Source organism: Mytilus californianus, unplaced genomic scaffold, assembly GCF_021869535.1.
Source record: "Mytilus californianus isolate M0D057914Y unplaced genomic scaffold, xbMytCali1.0.p SCAF_8, whole genome shotgun sequence".
NCBI classification, from domain to species: domain Eukaryota; kingdom Metazoa; phylum Mollusca; class Bivalvia; order Mytilida; family Mytilidae; genus Mytilus; species Mytilus californianus.
In genome coordinates, this window is record NW_026262734.1 from 31,829,463 (window position 1) to 31,846,438 (window position 16,976).

The window sequence follows — 16,976 nt, forward strand, 5'->3', positions numbered from 1 at the left end:
TGACATATATATAAAGTTTACGATTATTTTATAGAAAATTAAGATACGTCCGGTAGACATGACTGTAAAAGTGTGCTCTGTTCGTGACATTTTTCTTTGTTCTTTCCTCTAACTCAATTTTGCTAAACAAATCTGGCTTAAACCCCCACTATTTGATTTTTAAGAATAATCTTAAACTGCACAAAATTTCGTCAATGTTTGTCTTGAATATGATCAAAAAGGACATCTTGTCTATCCACTTTTTTTAAAGTAACCAAACTGGATTATTTTTGTATAAAGCAAAGATATCGGAAAGTTCTCAAAATCATTTTTCTCTGGTGGTCCTTGAAGAGATTCTTCTGGTCCTAAGTATTATTTCTCAGTATTGCAAAATTTCGATGGTCAAAACCTTCGGACCACCACTTTTCAAAAATTTTCATTGTATATGTATCAATATGCAAGTATACAATGTATACCAGACATTTCTCAGACTGTTTTTTTCTTTCTTTTTTTTTTAAATAAATCCTCTGGTTGTGTACTGATTGATACTTCAGTCTGGGAGAACAAGATTTATTTCAGTACTAGTTGTTATTTGCTTTGAACAAACTTCCAGTAATTGCAAATACTCTTATTTCGGTGCTTTGTGTCTAATTGTCTATTGTCTTAATGTAAGTTTTTTTGTGTGTCTCGTACCGATCTTTTGAGTTAATCTAATTGCAATTGATTTGTGCAGGTTGTTCTTATATTGTACTGTTACACCACTGTCCCAGCTTCGGGAAGGGTTGAGCGCTTACAAACATGTTCTTGTACTGTTACACCACTGTCCCAGGTTAGGGGGGGGGGGGCTGGGCCGGATCCCATTAACATGTTTAACCCCGCCACATTCTGTATGTATGTCCCAAGTCAGGAGCCTGTAATTTAGTGATTGTCGTTTGTTGCTGTGTTACATATTTGTTTTTCGTTCATTTTTTGTACATTAATTAGACCGTTAGTTTTCTCGTTTCAATTGTTTTACATTTGTGATTTCGGGGCCTTTTATAGCTGACTATGCGGTATGGGCATTGCTTATTACTGAAGGCCGTACGGTGACCTATAGCTGTTAATTGCTGTGTCATTTGGTCTCTTGTGTTGGGTTGTATCATTGGCAATCTTCGTTTTTATATCAACCCTGCCATATTCTTTGTGTGCCTGTACCAAGTCAGGAGCCTTTATTTTAGTGGTTGTCGTTGGTTCATGTCTCGACTCATATTTGATATTTTGTAAATTATTTTGTTATGTATAATTAGGCCCGCCCCCGTTAGTTTTTTCGTTTGAATTGTTTCTCACACTTTTCACGTCGGGCCTTTTATAGACGACTTTTAATACAGTATCGGGTTTTGTCATTGTTGAAGGCCTTAATTACGGTTGCCTATTATTGCTTACATCCACTTCATATTTGAACTCCGGTGGATAGTTGCCTCATAAGCAATCATACATCTCTTTGTTTTTATATTATATACCTGACTTTTAAACTTGTGTTTCCCTGAACCGAGTCCTGAACATGCACGACATATTTGTCACTGGGCGTTAAAAATTAGCAACAAACAATCAATCGATTTAAACTTGTGTTAAATAAGAAGAAAATTCATTTGATATTTATTCCTTTTATAGGGGTGGGGGACAGGAGGATTTCATATATGAATATGGTTGACTGGTAAGAGCTGAAAAATAGGCATAATTAGCGACATATTAAAAAAGTTAATAATGCCCTCTTCCCTTCCTCATCCTTCATCTATAAATTTAAACTGACCACCACGGAATAGCCCAACTTAGTGTTGAAAGTAGCGTTAAACACCAATCAATCAAAATCCCTTCCATAGAATATCAAATAGTCGTCCCTTAACTGTTATTGTCCGTGTAGTTCTTATATTTATCCAGCTTATCGTCCTACAGGGATGTCCTACTAAGACTGTCATACCATAAAAACGTTTATAACACAGCTCACATTCTAATATATCTGCATTCATAAATTTATTAATGTCATTTAGACTATACGACGCCATGTTTGTTATGTGCCTCTGCCGTCTAAATTGCCTATCAAAAAAGAAGAGGTGGAAGAGAGCCAGAAGATCTTTCATATTCAAAAAATCAGAAATGGACCTCTACTGGCTCACTACCGAAGAACAAAAAAATACGCCCCAGAAGTAGAGACAGGAATAAATTTAAGATTTCACTTTACAGATAAATATTTTGCACTATATTCGTTGTATAAATTAAAACAGAGAAAAATTTAACATTTCTCTTTAAAAATAAACACTTTGCATTATTCTTTAATTGTACAAAACAAAACAGGTAACATTAATGATGAGAGGTTGCATGACATCTTTTTTTATTCTGATTCTTTTGAATTGGTCAATGTGTATGTACACTGCATGTAAGGGATATGCATTTAAATCATTTATATATGAAGTGTAAGCTTAGAGCTGCTTTAAATATATAATTTGCAAAGAAATTTTTTTTTCTGAATAATACTAATGATTTCAGTCATGAATGGATTTTACAGTAAATTCGTCCATCTCACCTCTTCTATCCTGGAGCATTTTTCTATATGTGCTGAGTAAGCACAATGTTTTTGACGTTACTTATACTATTATTGACTATTGTGTTCAGATAATTGTTTGATTCACTTGCAATATTTGTTATATTCAACACATTACTTATGTCTTGCGCAATTTGACTCTCGAATTTATATTTTGATAGTGATTAGAATGGTTCCCCGTCCTTTATCTGCTTGCATGGCTCAAAAAGGGTGACGCAGTATATTGCAAGAGAAAGAACCAGCCTAGATGTCGATTAACATTCACCGTCCGATTCCATATGCGATTGCGATTGTTCTTACCATTCGGAACACGCACTGAATATTTGTTGCATGTACGGACAATGTTTCATTATTTTGGGATGTTTCATCAATCCCATGATACTTATGTGCTCTAACTTTATTCCATTTCAACGTACTCTTTTTTAATTTTTGGTGGAACATCCTTTTTAGCTTTACCGAATCCAAATTAGTGATGAATTGTAAAAATAGAAAAGGAGGTAGCTGTGGTTAGATAGAGAATAAATAAATCTAAAATAAATAAGCCCAGTTGTTTGTTATACAATCATTCAAGTTCTATATCATCACGTTTTAAATCTGATAGTATGTTGTCACAAAGTTCCAAATATTTTTCTCTGTTGTCAAATCTATCTAATTCATTGCTCCCTAAAAACGCATGACATTCTGGTAACATTAGGCATTTTTGCAAGTTTGTCAACAAACAACATCCTTTCAGAATCATTTGACTATCGGTTTCTGATAATGGCGTGAAACTTTGGATTCCAAGAGTTTTTATGTTCGTGCATTTAGAAGCAACATTAACAATATTTCGTAGTTCTGCAGGACTAAAACAACAATAAGATAATGAAAAACATCGGATTTCTTCCAGTTTTTCTAACAGAGACAAAATATTTTGGTATGAGTTCCGAAGATTGTTTCTGCTTACATTCAGGTCAAACAAACCTCGTGTTAACGGCCATTCTAGCAAAAACAACACGTCTGCTTCAGACAGACGACAGTCTCTAAGCGACAAAAACGTCAGTGTCTGCTGCAGCCCACTCAAAAGGTCACTTAAATTATCTTTTAAGTTACAAAGAGGAAAGTTTAATTTCTTTAAATTGGTCATCGTTCTCAGTACTTTGTTCAGTTCTTTCACTGCTTCCTCGTTTTCGTTACAGTGTATGGTATTTGGGAGACTGAGAGATTTTATATTCGGCAATAACGATAATGCTTCAAGTAAAATCTCCATATTGTCGCCATCTGTACAGAGATTCCGGTCTTCTATTTCTAGTTCAGTTAAGTCCTGAAATAGCAATGATTATAGACATGTTAATACGAAATTAAACAAAAAATGTTTAGGGAAAGAACTTCATAATCCCAAAAGTTACAAGATACCAAAGTTAAATTAGGCGCAATATCACTTTTTTATGATGACTCTCGGAACCAAATATAAGTAATTAGTAAGTATCAAACTTGAATCATAAAAAAAAGCAAATAAATAAGCATTATAAAAAGTATATGTTTGTTTGTTTAATGGTGTTTAACATCACTTCCAGTGCCCTTGACTATTTCATGGCGGCCAGAGAACCACCGACCTTCCGTAGGGGCACTGGCGGGTCAATTAAGAAAGGAGTCTAACACCACTCGCGGCATGAGTGGGATTCGAACTCAGAACCTTAGAGTTGCTATGATAGTGGTCGCTGCTAACTAACAACTTCGACAACCGGGCCACCGAAGCCCATTTTTAAAGGAGAGGTAAGGGCGAAAATGTTGTTGGTCTAATGAACTGTAATTGAGAAATACATAGCGCATTGTGCTTTCATTCGACATTGGATTATCTTAATTGAGTTGGATATCTGACTGTAAATTCGGAAATTATATGGAACATTTATTACTGAATTTTGACATGATCAACCAAAATTTGAGATTAATTATTTCGATTTTAGAAAAAGTTGTATACAGATATATGTATCAGATATCAGAATGCAAGTTCTTATTATTGCGATACTCATTCGGTTGCATTATTACCATTTATTTAAACCTCGCAATTATTTATGAATTTACAGTTATTCAATATGATATCATATATTCAGAAAAAAATGAAACAAAAGAAAGTAATCTTAATTAACTCCCTTTGACTGGTGTAATCCACATGACAGGATCAATACGTGTAGCTGACTTAATGAACAGAGTTTGCTTACATAAAACATTAGATTTCACAGTCTATGAGGTTATATTTTATCAATTGTTGGTTTAATTACCCTTGGTTCAAGTACTTTATGTAGTACGTTCAATGGTAGATTAACATCACTTATACGTTCTGTCCACAGCCTCTGACAAGCAAATCTGAACGGAGTCTCGTTCTGTAAGGCCAAGCCAATAGGAACATCGTCTAGAGTCATTTTACAGTCCAATATAATGGTGATTGGAGCTGAAATGAGGATTGAAAATGATCAATCATTGTTGTTGTTTCGATTTTTATTGGGATGATCGACTTCGGATTTGTGTTCAGAAGTCAAGAACCACCAACGTATTTGCTTCATCTTTGTATATATATGTGTATGTTTTACAATAGCAGACTGGTTTATACTTTAACAAAATCTGCGTACTTTCAAAAATGAAAGGATACACAGTGGACACTAAAGTCTTAAATAATCAGACTAAACAAAATCTTAGCATATATATAAAAAGATAGAAAGACAAACTATAATACAGAAAAACATAAAATTTAACCCATCTTCGGGTGAACTTTAGTGTTTGAACCTTAAGGATGTACTTAGGTCAGGTTTAGGAACTTTTGTCAGATGTTCGGACTCCTTGGGTTTTTTCATACAATGCAGGGTAAAATATTTTTCCACATATCACCCACTTTTCTTTTCATAGAAGACATCAATAGCTCATAAAAAGGTAATTACCAAAATTTAAGCAGATTCTAGATTTTTTTCTTACGATATGAGACCCAAATAATGTCAATGCTAAATATAAGGCAAAAGTCCGAGTCAGCCTTTTTCCCGCCATTTAAAAAAAATCAAATATCTAAAAAAGGAGTTCCATAACCTATCATATTTTTAGCTTATTTTGTTCCTTAACTAATGTTCTTCTGACTTATAGTATCAATTTTAAATTCTAGATTTTTTTAATTTCACCTAAATACATCCTTAATTGTTAGCAGTTCGTGCACATGTTGTGTAACCTGTATATAAATTCCGACGGTGGTTTTAAATAACATATAACAATAAGAAGATGTGGTATGATTGCCAATGAGACAACTCTACCAGAGACCAAATGACATAGAAGTTAACAAAGTACATTAATATTGTTGGTGTGATTAACTGGGAATAAGATATGTCAGTCTTTCGTTTTGCTTTTCTGAAGTAGAAAATCATGTATTACATAGATGACAGACGTCACAAAATAGTCCTAAAACGGTTTTGTGCATGTTGTATCGGATCCTAACACTGACGTAATTGAACTGTAGACACAAATGTATTTTGAACTATAAATTTGTAATTGTAACATTATTAATTCGTTGATTTTACACACAAGGTTTTCTTGGATGATCAGATGTGACATGATATAATTCCGCGCTAAAAATGATGACAGGGGTTTTCCTGAATTTGAAATGAGGATTGTGCAATAAAATTTGCTCCATGTTGAAAAAAATCTGACAGCAACTTTGAGATGAAGAACATGACTTTTAATATGACTGTATGTCCTGTAAACAAGTGACTGGTACCTTATAGTATATACTTCAAAATAGTACCCCCTCTTTATCTAAACTTTTTTTGTTGAATACTAGTAACATAAACTAGTGTTTACACAGTCTCGTGTATGAATTTTGGAATATTTTATGTAAACAAAATGAAACACATTCTTAAGTTGTCACCCGATTATGTTTTTTTTATAAAGATTAAAGAAACAATGCGTGTTGTATGTATTAGTATTAATAGATATAATTATATAGAACATACGAAACTGATGTCCATGTGGAACATGAGCGTCCATGGTTGTATAAATACACTTTATTCTGTTCAGGTATTTTTGCACCTTTTCTTCTGTGATATCTAAAATATAATGGCTGAAATAACTGCATGGCAAATATACATACTTGAGTGAACAATCTTTTTAAAACTTCATCTTTTGTAGATAAGTAAATACATCAGCTAAGCAAAAAAGAAGTAAGTGAAAATATAATGAAGAATATCTACAACAAGAGATAAGGATGAGGGTTACATAATTGTGTTGAAATAATATTAAATAGTTCTCACAAAACTCAACAGCTGCTTAGCCAGATATTTATAGTAACTATAAAGATAAGGTTGGTGTATATTAGACAAAAAAAATCATGAGATAGTAGGAAATAACAAACAGAATACCGAATTTCTTGATAATATCCTTCTTCTATGTTGTTGGAAGGTCTTCAATGATTAACAAATCAATGGACTAACTTATAGAATATAAATTGATAGAGGGAATGTATCGATAACCGCTACAAACAATTCTAAACGGTCGATTTGTCAAGTTTGATTATAAAATTACATTTTGTTATAATGGCCTCTTCACCTTTCCATTGCTGAGGTCGTAATATGACCTCCACATATTTGGTTTGGTTATATTTTCTTTTTGGTCCTTAACTGACGTTTACATGACTGAAGTGACATCAATTGTCGAAATGCGCTTCTAGTGTGGTAACATTGGTACCGTTAATATTATTACAATATATCCTTCGCTTGATTTATATTTTAAGAAAGTAATTCTTATCTTAAGAGAATTGTTAAATATATAAAATTAACATTCATAGTGTTGATTGTTGGATTCCTGTACGTGCACAAATGGGGATGTTGTACATTTCCACACTGAAGGCGCAGTGTTTTAAAATACTCACCTGTCTCAGATCATCAACGTGTATTGAAATGCCGCGCTGATAAATAAAACATATGGAGATGTGGCATGGTTGTCTATGAGACCACTATCCACAAGAAACTAAAGGACGTGAACTGGTAACCAGCTAAAGGCCATGGTACGAATTTCAACAATGGGCAAAAGTCATACGGTATAAAAAGCCCCGGTATGACAAAATGTGAAAAATTTATTTTTATTTACTAAAAAAAATATTAATTCTAAAGTAAATATTCCAAGATAGATATGGCACTTACCTATAGTTTGTGATAAAACGTCGTAAATCTTTTCAGTATCTCTATCTGCGGGTGGCATCCACAATAATGGAAGACGGCAGATATCGCGACAAAGCGTGCGATCTGCAACGAAATTTAAACTAAATAAAAGATATATTTCGATACATTATCAAATATAGTGTAAACAATGTTTGTGTGTCAAATATTATTGGTTGCAGTTTAATTCTCATTGATTTATGTGACATTTCGTGTACAATTAAAAACAAAATTGGAATACTAACTTGCATTTTTTACTATATGAAATATTTTCGAGCTACAAACAACCAATATACATAAAATGTAACTGATCTATGTTTTTTTAGAATATTCTAATTATATTATTCTGGTTGAAATTAGCTAAATATTTACATAGAAATAGAATTTATGATTCAGCATAAATTCGGTTATTAGTGTAAGCATAGATTACTTGTGTTATTCGCCGTTTCACCTCTTTCAAATGTAGGCTATCAGATGTATGTTTGTCAATGCGCAATATGACTGCGCACGCGATCTTTTTCATTCCGACATTTGAAAGAAACTGACGGAATATTATTTGGTGATTGAAAGAAAATTATTTTGCTGATTAAAAAGATAGGATCCAAATTGTGCAGGTTTTGTACCACTACAATACTTTGATAACAATTACGGTACCAATTTTACTACTCCGGATGCGCATTTCGATAATTAATGTCTCTTCAGTGATGCTCGAGGCCAAAATATTTGAAAATCAAAATCTATTACAAACGTAATGTATTACAATATAAAAATAAGGAAACGTGGTATGATTTCCACTGAGACAACGATCAAAAAGAGACCAAAGGACATCTATGTAAGGAAATGTAACTAAGTCACCGTACTGCCTTCAACAATAAGCAAAACCCATACCGTACCGTAAGCTATAAAAGGCCCCAAATAATAAATGGGAAACAGTTCAAACGAGAAAACCGAAGCATATTAATCATAGAATACGCTATTTTTCTTGTCATTGGCAATTTGTTGTTTCATAATCTAAAGGACTTTGGAAAAGTCATTGTTCAATCTTGTATAGCAAAAACAAAACTGAGCCTACTCATGATGTTTTTGATTATGTGATAACTTGACCGTTTTTATAGTGATTATTTGATTACAAGACCAAATATTTCATGATTATTTGATTATTTCATAATCTAGGACTGTATTTTTGATTATTTGATTATCTTGTTTAAAAAAATAATTAATGATTATGTGATTATATTGGCAAAAATTTTGTGATTATGTAATTACTTGGACGCCCCCATGAGGGGCCGCAAAACTATCGTTACTTCATCGGTTGAATCTTACAAAAATTTGAATGTTTCGAAATACTAAGGATTTTCTACCCCAGGAATAGATTAACTTAGCTGTATTTGGAAAAACTTATAGGAAGTTTTGGTCTTCAATGCTATTCGACTTCGTACTTTGTTAAGCCTTTTCAAATTTTCAAATTTTTTGATTTGAGCGTCACCGATGAATTGTTTTTTTTTAGACGAAACGCGCGTCTGGCGTACAAAATTTGAATCCTGGTATCTATGATGAGCTTATTTCCATCGTTTAGGACGTTGTTCACAACCTTTTGGTGTACGTATGATAATAGCACCCAGAATGGCGTTTGGATTTAGAAATTGAATGGATGGAGGTCACGGGAGAAAGGGAGAAAATAGAAGGACAGGAGAAAAAAAAACAGAAACAGCAGCGAAAGAAGAATATGACTTAGAAATATATATAAAAATGCTATGCCTTGTTTGAATCCTGATAGGTTGACTGTTCTCAATCTCGAAGAATACTTTTGTCTTAGAAGTCCGCACATTATACAGTCCAAAAAAGTTATCCCATCATGTCCCTCTATTGGTATCGTCAGCAGCTGAGCTTCCACTAAGTCTTCTTTTGGCATAACACTTTGAAGGTCAAGGATTGAGTGTGGCCATGTTGATACTAAAAAATCAATAGTTTGCAATTGTCGTTGAAAAATGGCCTCTGCTAGCAAATTTGGATATAGATCAGCAGGAATAGCATCTGTTTCAAATGCTGATATTTGGTTCCCTTCACAGACTAGCTCATTCATGCACATTTTGGCCAAAGGTCTGGAAATATAAAAAAAAGTTTAAAATACTTTCATATATAAGTAGTGGCAATATTTTGCTATATTGCAATTACAACCCGACTAATCTTTTTGTGTTCATTTGTTTCATAAATGTGTTGTACATCTTGTATTTCCGTAATGGTTCACTTATATGTAATATGAATTTTATATTAAACTTAAAATCGTCCGTCGTACTTAATTCACTTCAGTAGTGAGTCGGTTGAGTTTACAAATCAATAAAATCATTCAAAATTGCCTTTATTACTATGATATAAGAGGAAATGACACTCTTTGGTGTTTGTGATATATAGGTGGGTGGATCTGGGAAAAGTGTAAGCTGGAAAAAATACAAACAAAATGCGGGATTTGGGAAATAAGACCCCCTTGTTTCCTCCTCATATATATTTAAAAATAATAATTCTAAAGGTTTACACAGTAAATGGAATGTGATAGAGGACACGCATGCAATACGATATGGTATGAGATATAGGGTTCGATATTAAATCTATATCTGATATGCTAAAAAGCAACATCAGCAGCTGAATAAATGCTCAATATATAAGTATTCGACCACGTGTACCTCTTCAACACGACCAACCATAGATTAAAACTGGATGGTTAGCTATTAAACTATACGTACCTAGGTGACAGAATAGGATCGCCTGCAGCATTTCTATGACAGTTCAGATGACCTTCTTCGTCTCTGTAGAGGTTATACACAAAGTGAGATTCTGTCAACCATAGCGGGTGTCTAAATTCTGCTTCCTCTATGTTAAAATTGATAGTTTTGTAATCCACATCATCCATTACATCGGCTATAGCCATCGTATTGTTGAACTGGAATGGAAAGAGAATGTAGAAAATATGTATATGTTAAACGTGAAATAAATGCCTATATGGATTATGGTATTGCATTTGATATAATACGATGAAATACAGGATACCTGATTTAATTTTTCCATATCCACATTTCGAAAATTTACTTCTTTTCAATACTTGAAAGTTCGAAGACATCAATAGGGACAATACAAGCAGTGGTATCAAATATTATTTCGTAGCAACAAGAAGAGAGGCAAAAGATACCAAAGGGACATTCAAACTAATAAGTCGAAAATAAACTGACTTGGCTAAAAAAAAAAACAAACTTAAACAACAGTACACAAAACACAACATAGAAAAATAGAGAATGGGCAACACGAACCCAACCAAAAACTGGGGTGATCTCAGGTGCTCCGGAAGGGTTAGCAGATCCTGCTCCATATGTGGCACCCATCGTGTCGCTAATGTAAGTACCGACCCGGTGATAAGTATTATTCGGTAGGTCACATTCGGGGAAAAGGGGACGGGATTGTAGTTACGACAATTGGAACATATCCGTCGTCATCTGTGAAACAGATATCCCATAACAGTCAACCAACTCGTGATGGCGTCCGTTAAATTTACGAAGGGATGATTTCAACTTCACCACTTGGAACTCTTGGTTTGATGGCTTCCTTGTGAGCAGCAACCCTCTATCAAAGAAATCATGATAGGAAATACAAGCCCTGGGATATCGTATAAATTGGGAGATATATAATCTGTATGCAGGCGCTGCTGGAATGTTGCTACATAGAAATAGAAAGTTCAGAATTGGGAAGCTGAAATCATCTCTTTTTTCGTAAAGTTTTGTTTTCAACCGACCCTCAATTCCTAGATGTAAGTCAAGATGTGAGGCAGACTTAACTGTATATGTGGTATCCTTTATCTCAAGTTCGATGGGATAGATGCGTTCAACATAGCCATAAAATTTTGAACTATTTAGTGAGATAACATCATTAATATAGCGGAAAGTGAAGTTAAAGGATACTGCTAACATCTTTTCTTTCTTCATAAGAAATTCCTGTATGAAGTCAGCCTCATATGAATAAAGGAACAAGTCGGCAAGAAGAGGAGCATAGTTGGTTCCCATGGGAATGCCGATTGTTTGTTTAAAAACGCGTCCTCCAAACGTAACAAACATGTTGTCAATCAAGAAATCAAGCATCTTGATAGTGTCAATTTCAGAGAATTTTTGTTTGAATCAGAGAGATTTTTTACAAAGTACGATTTATCCTTTCCTAAAACAAGATACTTGTATCTACGTTGGCCATTCTTTTTTATGAAACAAAGTAGGACCAACTCCTTCAATTTGTCTTTTAGTTTCGAATGGGGAATACTTGTGTAAAATGTAGAAAAGTCAAATGTTTTAATGCCATTGCAAGAGGAAAGTCTTAGATTATGTGTTCCCTCTAAAACATCTTTGGATTTTTTAGTATCCACATCTGATTCACGCCACCTCTAGAATAGGTAGTTTCACAATAACTTTGAAGCCCTGCTTTGGTTGCTGATAAAATTGATGTTAATAATTTAGAAAGAGGTTTCATTGGAAGACCCAGCAATATAACGTTGTTTGTAAGGACACTTATGTAGTTTAGGTATCCTGCAGAACGTAACGAAATAGTTACATGTTATTCCTCGCAAGCATGAGCAATATTATTTATTAACAAGACAAGAATTGGTACAATAACTTATATAGATATTTAATATAAATGAATCATAAATGAAAATTTAAGTTTTTTTCTTCAAATTTTCATTCTAACGAATAATAAATAGTACAGGCGTCCGCTGTACTTCATGGTAAGCGTAACCGATATACCTAAGGGGGGAGGGAATCTAGTGCTTGACATTGTAAAATAAAATGTCTTGTTTCTGTTTAATTTTCCATTTATTTATTGGAAAGGCAAATATCTCGTAAATCGTTAAAGGCTTTCTAAAAAGTGTTCGACTCGACACATTGAAATTATATACATATGTTTAGCTAAACGTTGAGTGGCACTAGCTCATATAACTCATATGCTTATGAAAATTGTTAAACACACATAGTACTTTAATCGTTGGCACTTAAATAGTTTCCCCAGTATAAGCACATTGCATTATTAAATGATAATATTCAAAGTGAGAATCATTAATGTTTTGAAAAATTGGAATTCACATAATGTCCCTGTCAAACTTTGTCATGGAAATGTTTATTTTCTTTATTTTGATATCTTCTGCAGTAGGACAAAACCAGCCAAATGGAAATTTTTTATTTGACGCGCCACTTATTGGTGAACAAAATCTGCCACTCGTTGCTACTCTTGATTTTTCAAAAATAGACACGGAGCTTAAAAGTTATATCAGCAATACAGTTTATCGAGTCACAGACGAGAAAGTGAAAAATGACACCCAACAGGAAGTCGACAAACGCATTAAGCAGACTGTTCCACAAGTTATAGATGCTGTCACAGAAAATATTCGTAGTGGTAAGTATAATTTATTTTCATTTTTATCTGTATCTCGAACTTTTAATCAGATTATAATATTTGCTATTTTTTTATATATATTTTTTAGGTTTAAGAGGCCTTTACCTTTTTTTTTATTATTATTAACAATCGATTAAATATTTCGCGGTCGATTTCATTAGGTCTATAAGATTCTCCGTCACGTCATATATGGAGAGACGTTTTTGTCCTGTGCATCGGACAGTCACAGAAGTTTAAAACATATTTTTTTCTTCAATATACAGAAGAGTGCAAATTCATCTGACAGAGTCATGTATTACAATTCTTTGTTTTTCACCGGTGTGTAATATTAAAATTGTCTATTTGGATCCGATTGGTCTTTGGTGTCTACCTACATAGCTAAACTTGGGTTTTCTAAGAATTTACATTGATATGAAATAAAGCTTGACTATCTTTTTTTTATTACAGCCAAGTGGTCCTCTGTACCGATAAATATTGCAAACAATTATTTTTTTGTTTATTCTGTTTGTTTGTTTGTTTGTTTTTAATTATCGCGATAAGTTGGGAAGAATGATCTGTTTTAAATATTCAACAAATTTTTCTCAGCTAAAGGATGTTCGCTGCTCTTGTTTTGGTCTTTTTGTCAGATATTTGGATTCCTCTGGTTTTATCCATGTAGTGCCATCAAAAGTTTGCACGCTTACACCTACTTTTCTATTCATAATTTTATTACATATAGTTTAAAAAGCTATTTTTCAAAATCTCATAAAACTGTTGTTATTTTTTCATAGTTTTTGAAAGACAAAAGATACCAATGTTAAATGTAAGAAAAATCTAGAGAGATTCATTTCTCGTCAAATTTTCAATGGGTTATATCTCAAAAACAAAGACACGGACCTATAATTTTTCCTGCTTTTTTAAGTTCTGTTTAATATCTATTTATAACAGTCTTTTTAAAAAGCTTGTTGTTTTGAAAGAGAGTAGCGAACACCCTTAATTTACCATTTATTTTTCTTTCTTTGGTTTCAACTTTTGGCTTGTTCATAGAACATTAAATTAAAATGTTAACATTAAATAAAGTATGCAATTAAATTGTTTTCTACAACTCATTGAAACTGTTTTTTTTTTATCCTATCCGCCGCCCCGTATGAGGTTACAGTTTTGTTTAAGGTAAGGTAAACAATTGGTCCGTGGTATTGGGGATACATCGATCTGAAACTACACATATATATAAGAAGATGCGGTATGAGTGCCAATGAGACAACTCTCCATCCAAATCACAATTTGTAAAAGTAAACCATTATAGGTCAAAGTACGACCTTCAACACGGAGCCTTGGCTCACACCGAACAGCAAGCTATAAAGGACCCCAAAAATGACTAGTGTAAAACCATTCAAACAGGAAAACCAACGGTCTAATATATGTAAAAAAAAACGAGAAACGAGAAACACTTATGAACCACATCAACATGTTCATTATGATAAATATATGTTAAATTATTATTTTGACCGAATTTTACGGTTTCCTGAACATAGAAATATGATATTGCGAGGAGGGCATGGTCTCCTGTAAACACATATTCTCCTTTTCTTTTAAACGTGGCAATTAAAATACTTCTGCTTAGATCTAAGAACCTCCATGCATCATGACGTTTAGGTTTCTTATGTATGCAAACTGACGCAAATTTACAATTCCATAGTATAAATTGTCTGACGTACAATATTATAAAATTTATTTTACAGATCTACGAGAAAGTGCATCGTTCACTGCCTCCCTGACAAATTCAAGAGTGCCAGCTGACACCATTATATTTGACAAAGTATGATTAAACACCGGAAACGCATATGATAAAAATACAGGTGTCTTCACTGCTACGAGAGGTGGACGATATCACTTTTCTGCCACTGTAATGTCTAGTGGGAAGCACGGGGATGTATATTCCGCTTTGAAGAAGAACAACGTAACTCATTTTAACATCTTCGGAGGGGAGAATTTGTACACTGGGACTGTTAACTGTGTATTAGCTTTACAGAAGGGTGATCACGTAAGAATTGTGCCTACCAGAGGTGAAGGAGTTTATGGAGGCCATTGGTCTGTGTTTTCGGGATACTTCATCGGTGAATAATGTTATAAAAACTACATAGTTGTAAATAAACGTAATATTATTTACGCATTGAAATACAATTAAAGCACTATTGTATGCGTTTCAGGTGTAGTTCTTATAAAAAGGGATATTACAGCCTAATTTTTACGATAATTTTGTTTATAAAGCACGCAATTTTAAAAACGACCCATACAAACTTATCGATTATTTGAATAAACTTATTCGTAAAGGATACCTTTGTACATTGTAACACCGTGGTAAAATCTTTGAATATGGTTTTTATCGGCACTTACATTAATTTTATTTTCGATGAATTAAAACATTACTAAATATTTGTATAATCTTTTATTAATGGAAACCTCTGTTTCTTTATCCTGTCGATATAATGTACTGATAATTTTGCATAAAATCATGCTTTCCTCAGACGGTTTATGACGTCTTTACACTGATTCTGTTGGATGTGTAAACTTTAGTCCTGGAGAACGTGATTTATCTACTTAGTATTAGTTATTATTGGATTTGAACTAGCTTTAAGTAACTGCGAGTACTCTAATATCGGCACTGTGTGTCTTTTATCTTCATGTTAGTTGTTATGCTTCGTGCCGATCTGGTGAGTCAAGCCATTTCGAACTGATTTTTTTTACAGTTTACTGTTACACCATTGTTCCAGGTTAGAGGAGGGTTAAGCGCTCACAAACATGTTTAACCCCTCCACATATTGCTTGTCTTAAGTCTGTAATTGAGTGAATGTCGTTGGTTGCTGTCTGTTATATCTGTTTTTCGTTTATTGTTTTGTCATAAATCAGGGTTTTTTAGTTTGAATTATTTCAAATTTTGTAATGTCCGGGCCTTTTATACCTGACTGTATGGTTTGGGGTTTGTTAATTGTTGAAGACCGCACGGTGATCTATAATTGCTGAACTCCACTTCATTTTGACTGTGTTGGAAAGTTGTCTCATTGGCAATCATACCACATCTCCTCATTTTTATTAATTTACAAAAATGTGTATTGCACAAACTAATTTGCTTTGTAGTTCTACAGAACTGGACTACTAACAAAAATATGGTACGACTATTGAAGTTATTTTTGATGCCATAAATATTTGATACATCTTTATTTTTCTACCGTATTTGATAACTCTATATTCCTGATGGAGGTTAATCCAGAAAAGCCCTTCGGACGCAAAAAAATACGGTATATAGAATATTTATATCGTTTACTAGCACTGGGTCGGTACCGCTGTTATTCCCCGAGGATATCATCAGCTCGGTATTCAATGTATTGGTACAGACATGAGTTATAACATATACTTTTAAATTCGCCGTTCGTAAATTAAGAAATTATTAACAAATTAAGGATCCAACCTCATCAAACAAAGGTGACTGTAGATGAATTTGGTTTTTCTGTTTCTGATCTTTTATTTATCCTATAACTCCTAACGTTTCAGCGTTTTATCCTATAACTCCTAACGTTTCAGCGTTTTATCCTATAAGTCCTAACGTTTCAGCGTTTTAGCATCACAGGCTTCCACATATTTAGGTTTGAGCGTTCCTGATGAAGGTAAACCATGACAGCTCTTCGGATGCACGAAATTTATTAATTCATTTGCTAAGGCGCGATACTGCTGCTAGTCCGTGGGGGTATCGTCAGTTCAGTAATGAGTGCTTCGACACTGACATGATTAAAAAAACTATGGTTCCAAATCCCTCAGGCAAAGTTGACCTTTGATGTTTTGGGCTATTACGT

At 33.6% G+C, this 16,976-nt stretch overlaps 1 protein-coding gene and 1 long non-coding RNA gene across 2 annotated transcripts in view; one reads left to right on the forward strand and one right to left on the reverse strand.

Moving 5' to 3' along the window:
- Positions 1 to 1,642: 1,642 nt before the first annotated feature.
- Positions 1,643 to 16,976, reverse strand: part of LOC127710486 (uncharacterized) — a 45,914-nt gene continuing 30,580 nt past the window's right edge. The window contains exons 2-7 of the mRNA XM_052216367.1: positions 10,467 to 10,663; positions 9,484 to 9,827; positions 7,711 to 7,812; positions 6,526 to 6,618; positions 4,816 to 4,985; positions 1,643 to 3,857 (exon numbers count right to left, since the gene is read on the reverse strand). Of these exons, the coding sequence (XP_052072327.1) occupies positions 3,120 to 3,857; positions 4,816 to 4,985; positions 6,526 to 6,618; positions 7,711 to 7,812; positions 9,484 to 9,827; positions 10,467 to 10,651 (1,632 nt within the window). The 5' untranslated portion in view covers positions 10,652 to 10,663 and the 3' untranslated portion in view covers positions 1,643 to 3,119. The remainder of the gene's footprint in view (positions 3,858 to 4,815; positions 4,986 to 6,525; positions 6,619 to 7,710; positions 7,813 to 9,483; positions 9,828 to 10,466; positions 10,664 to 16,976) is intronic.
- LOC127710493 (uncharacterized) lies at positions 12,780 to 15,563 on the forward strand. The gene is made up of 2 exons (XR_007986208.1): positions 12,780 to 13,146; positions 14,868 to 15,563. It is a non-coding gene; the product is annotated as an uncharacterized LOC127710493 (long non-coding RNA).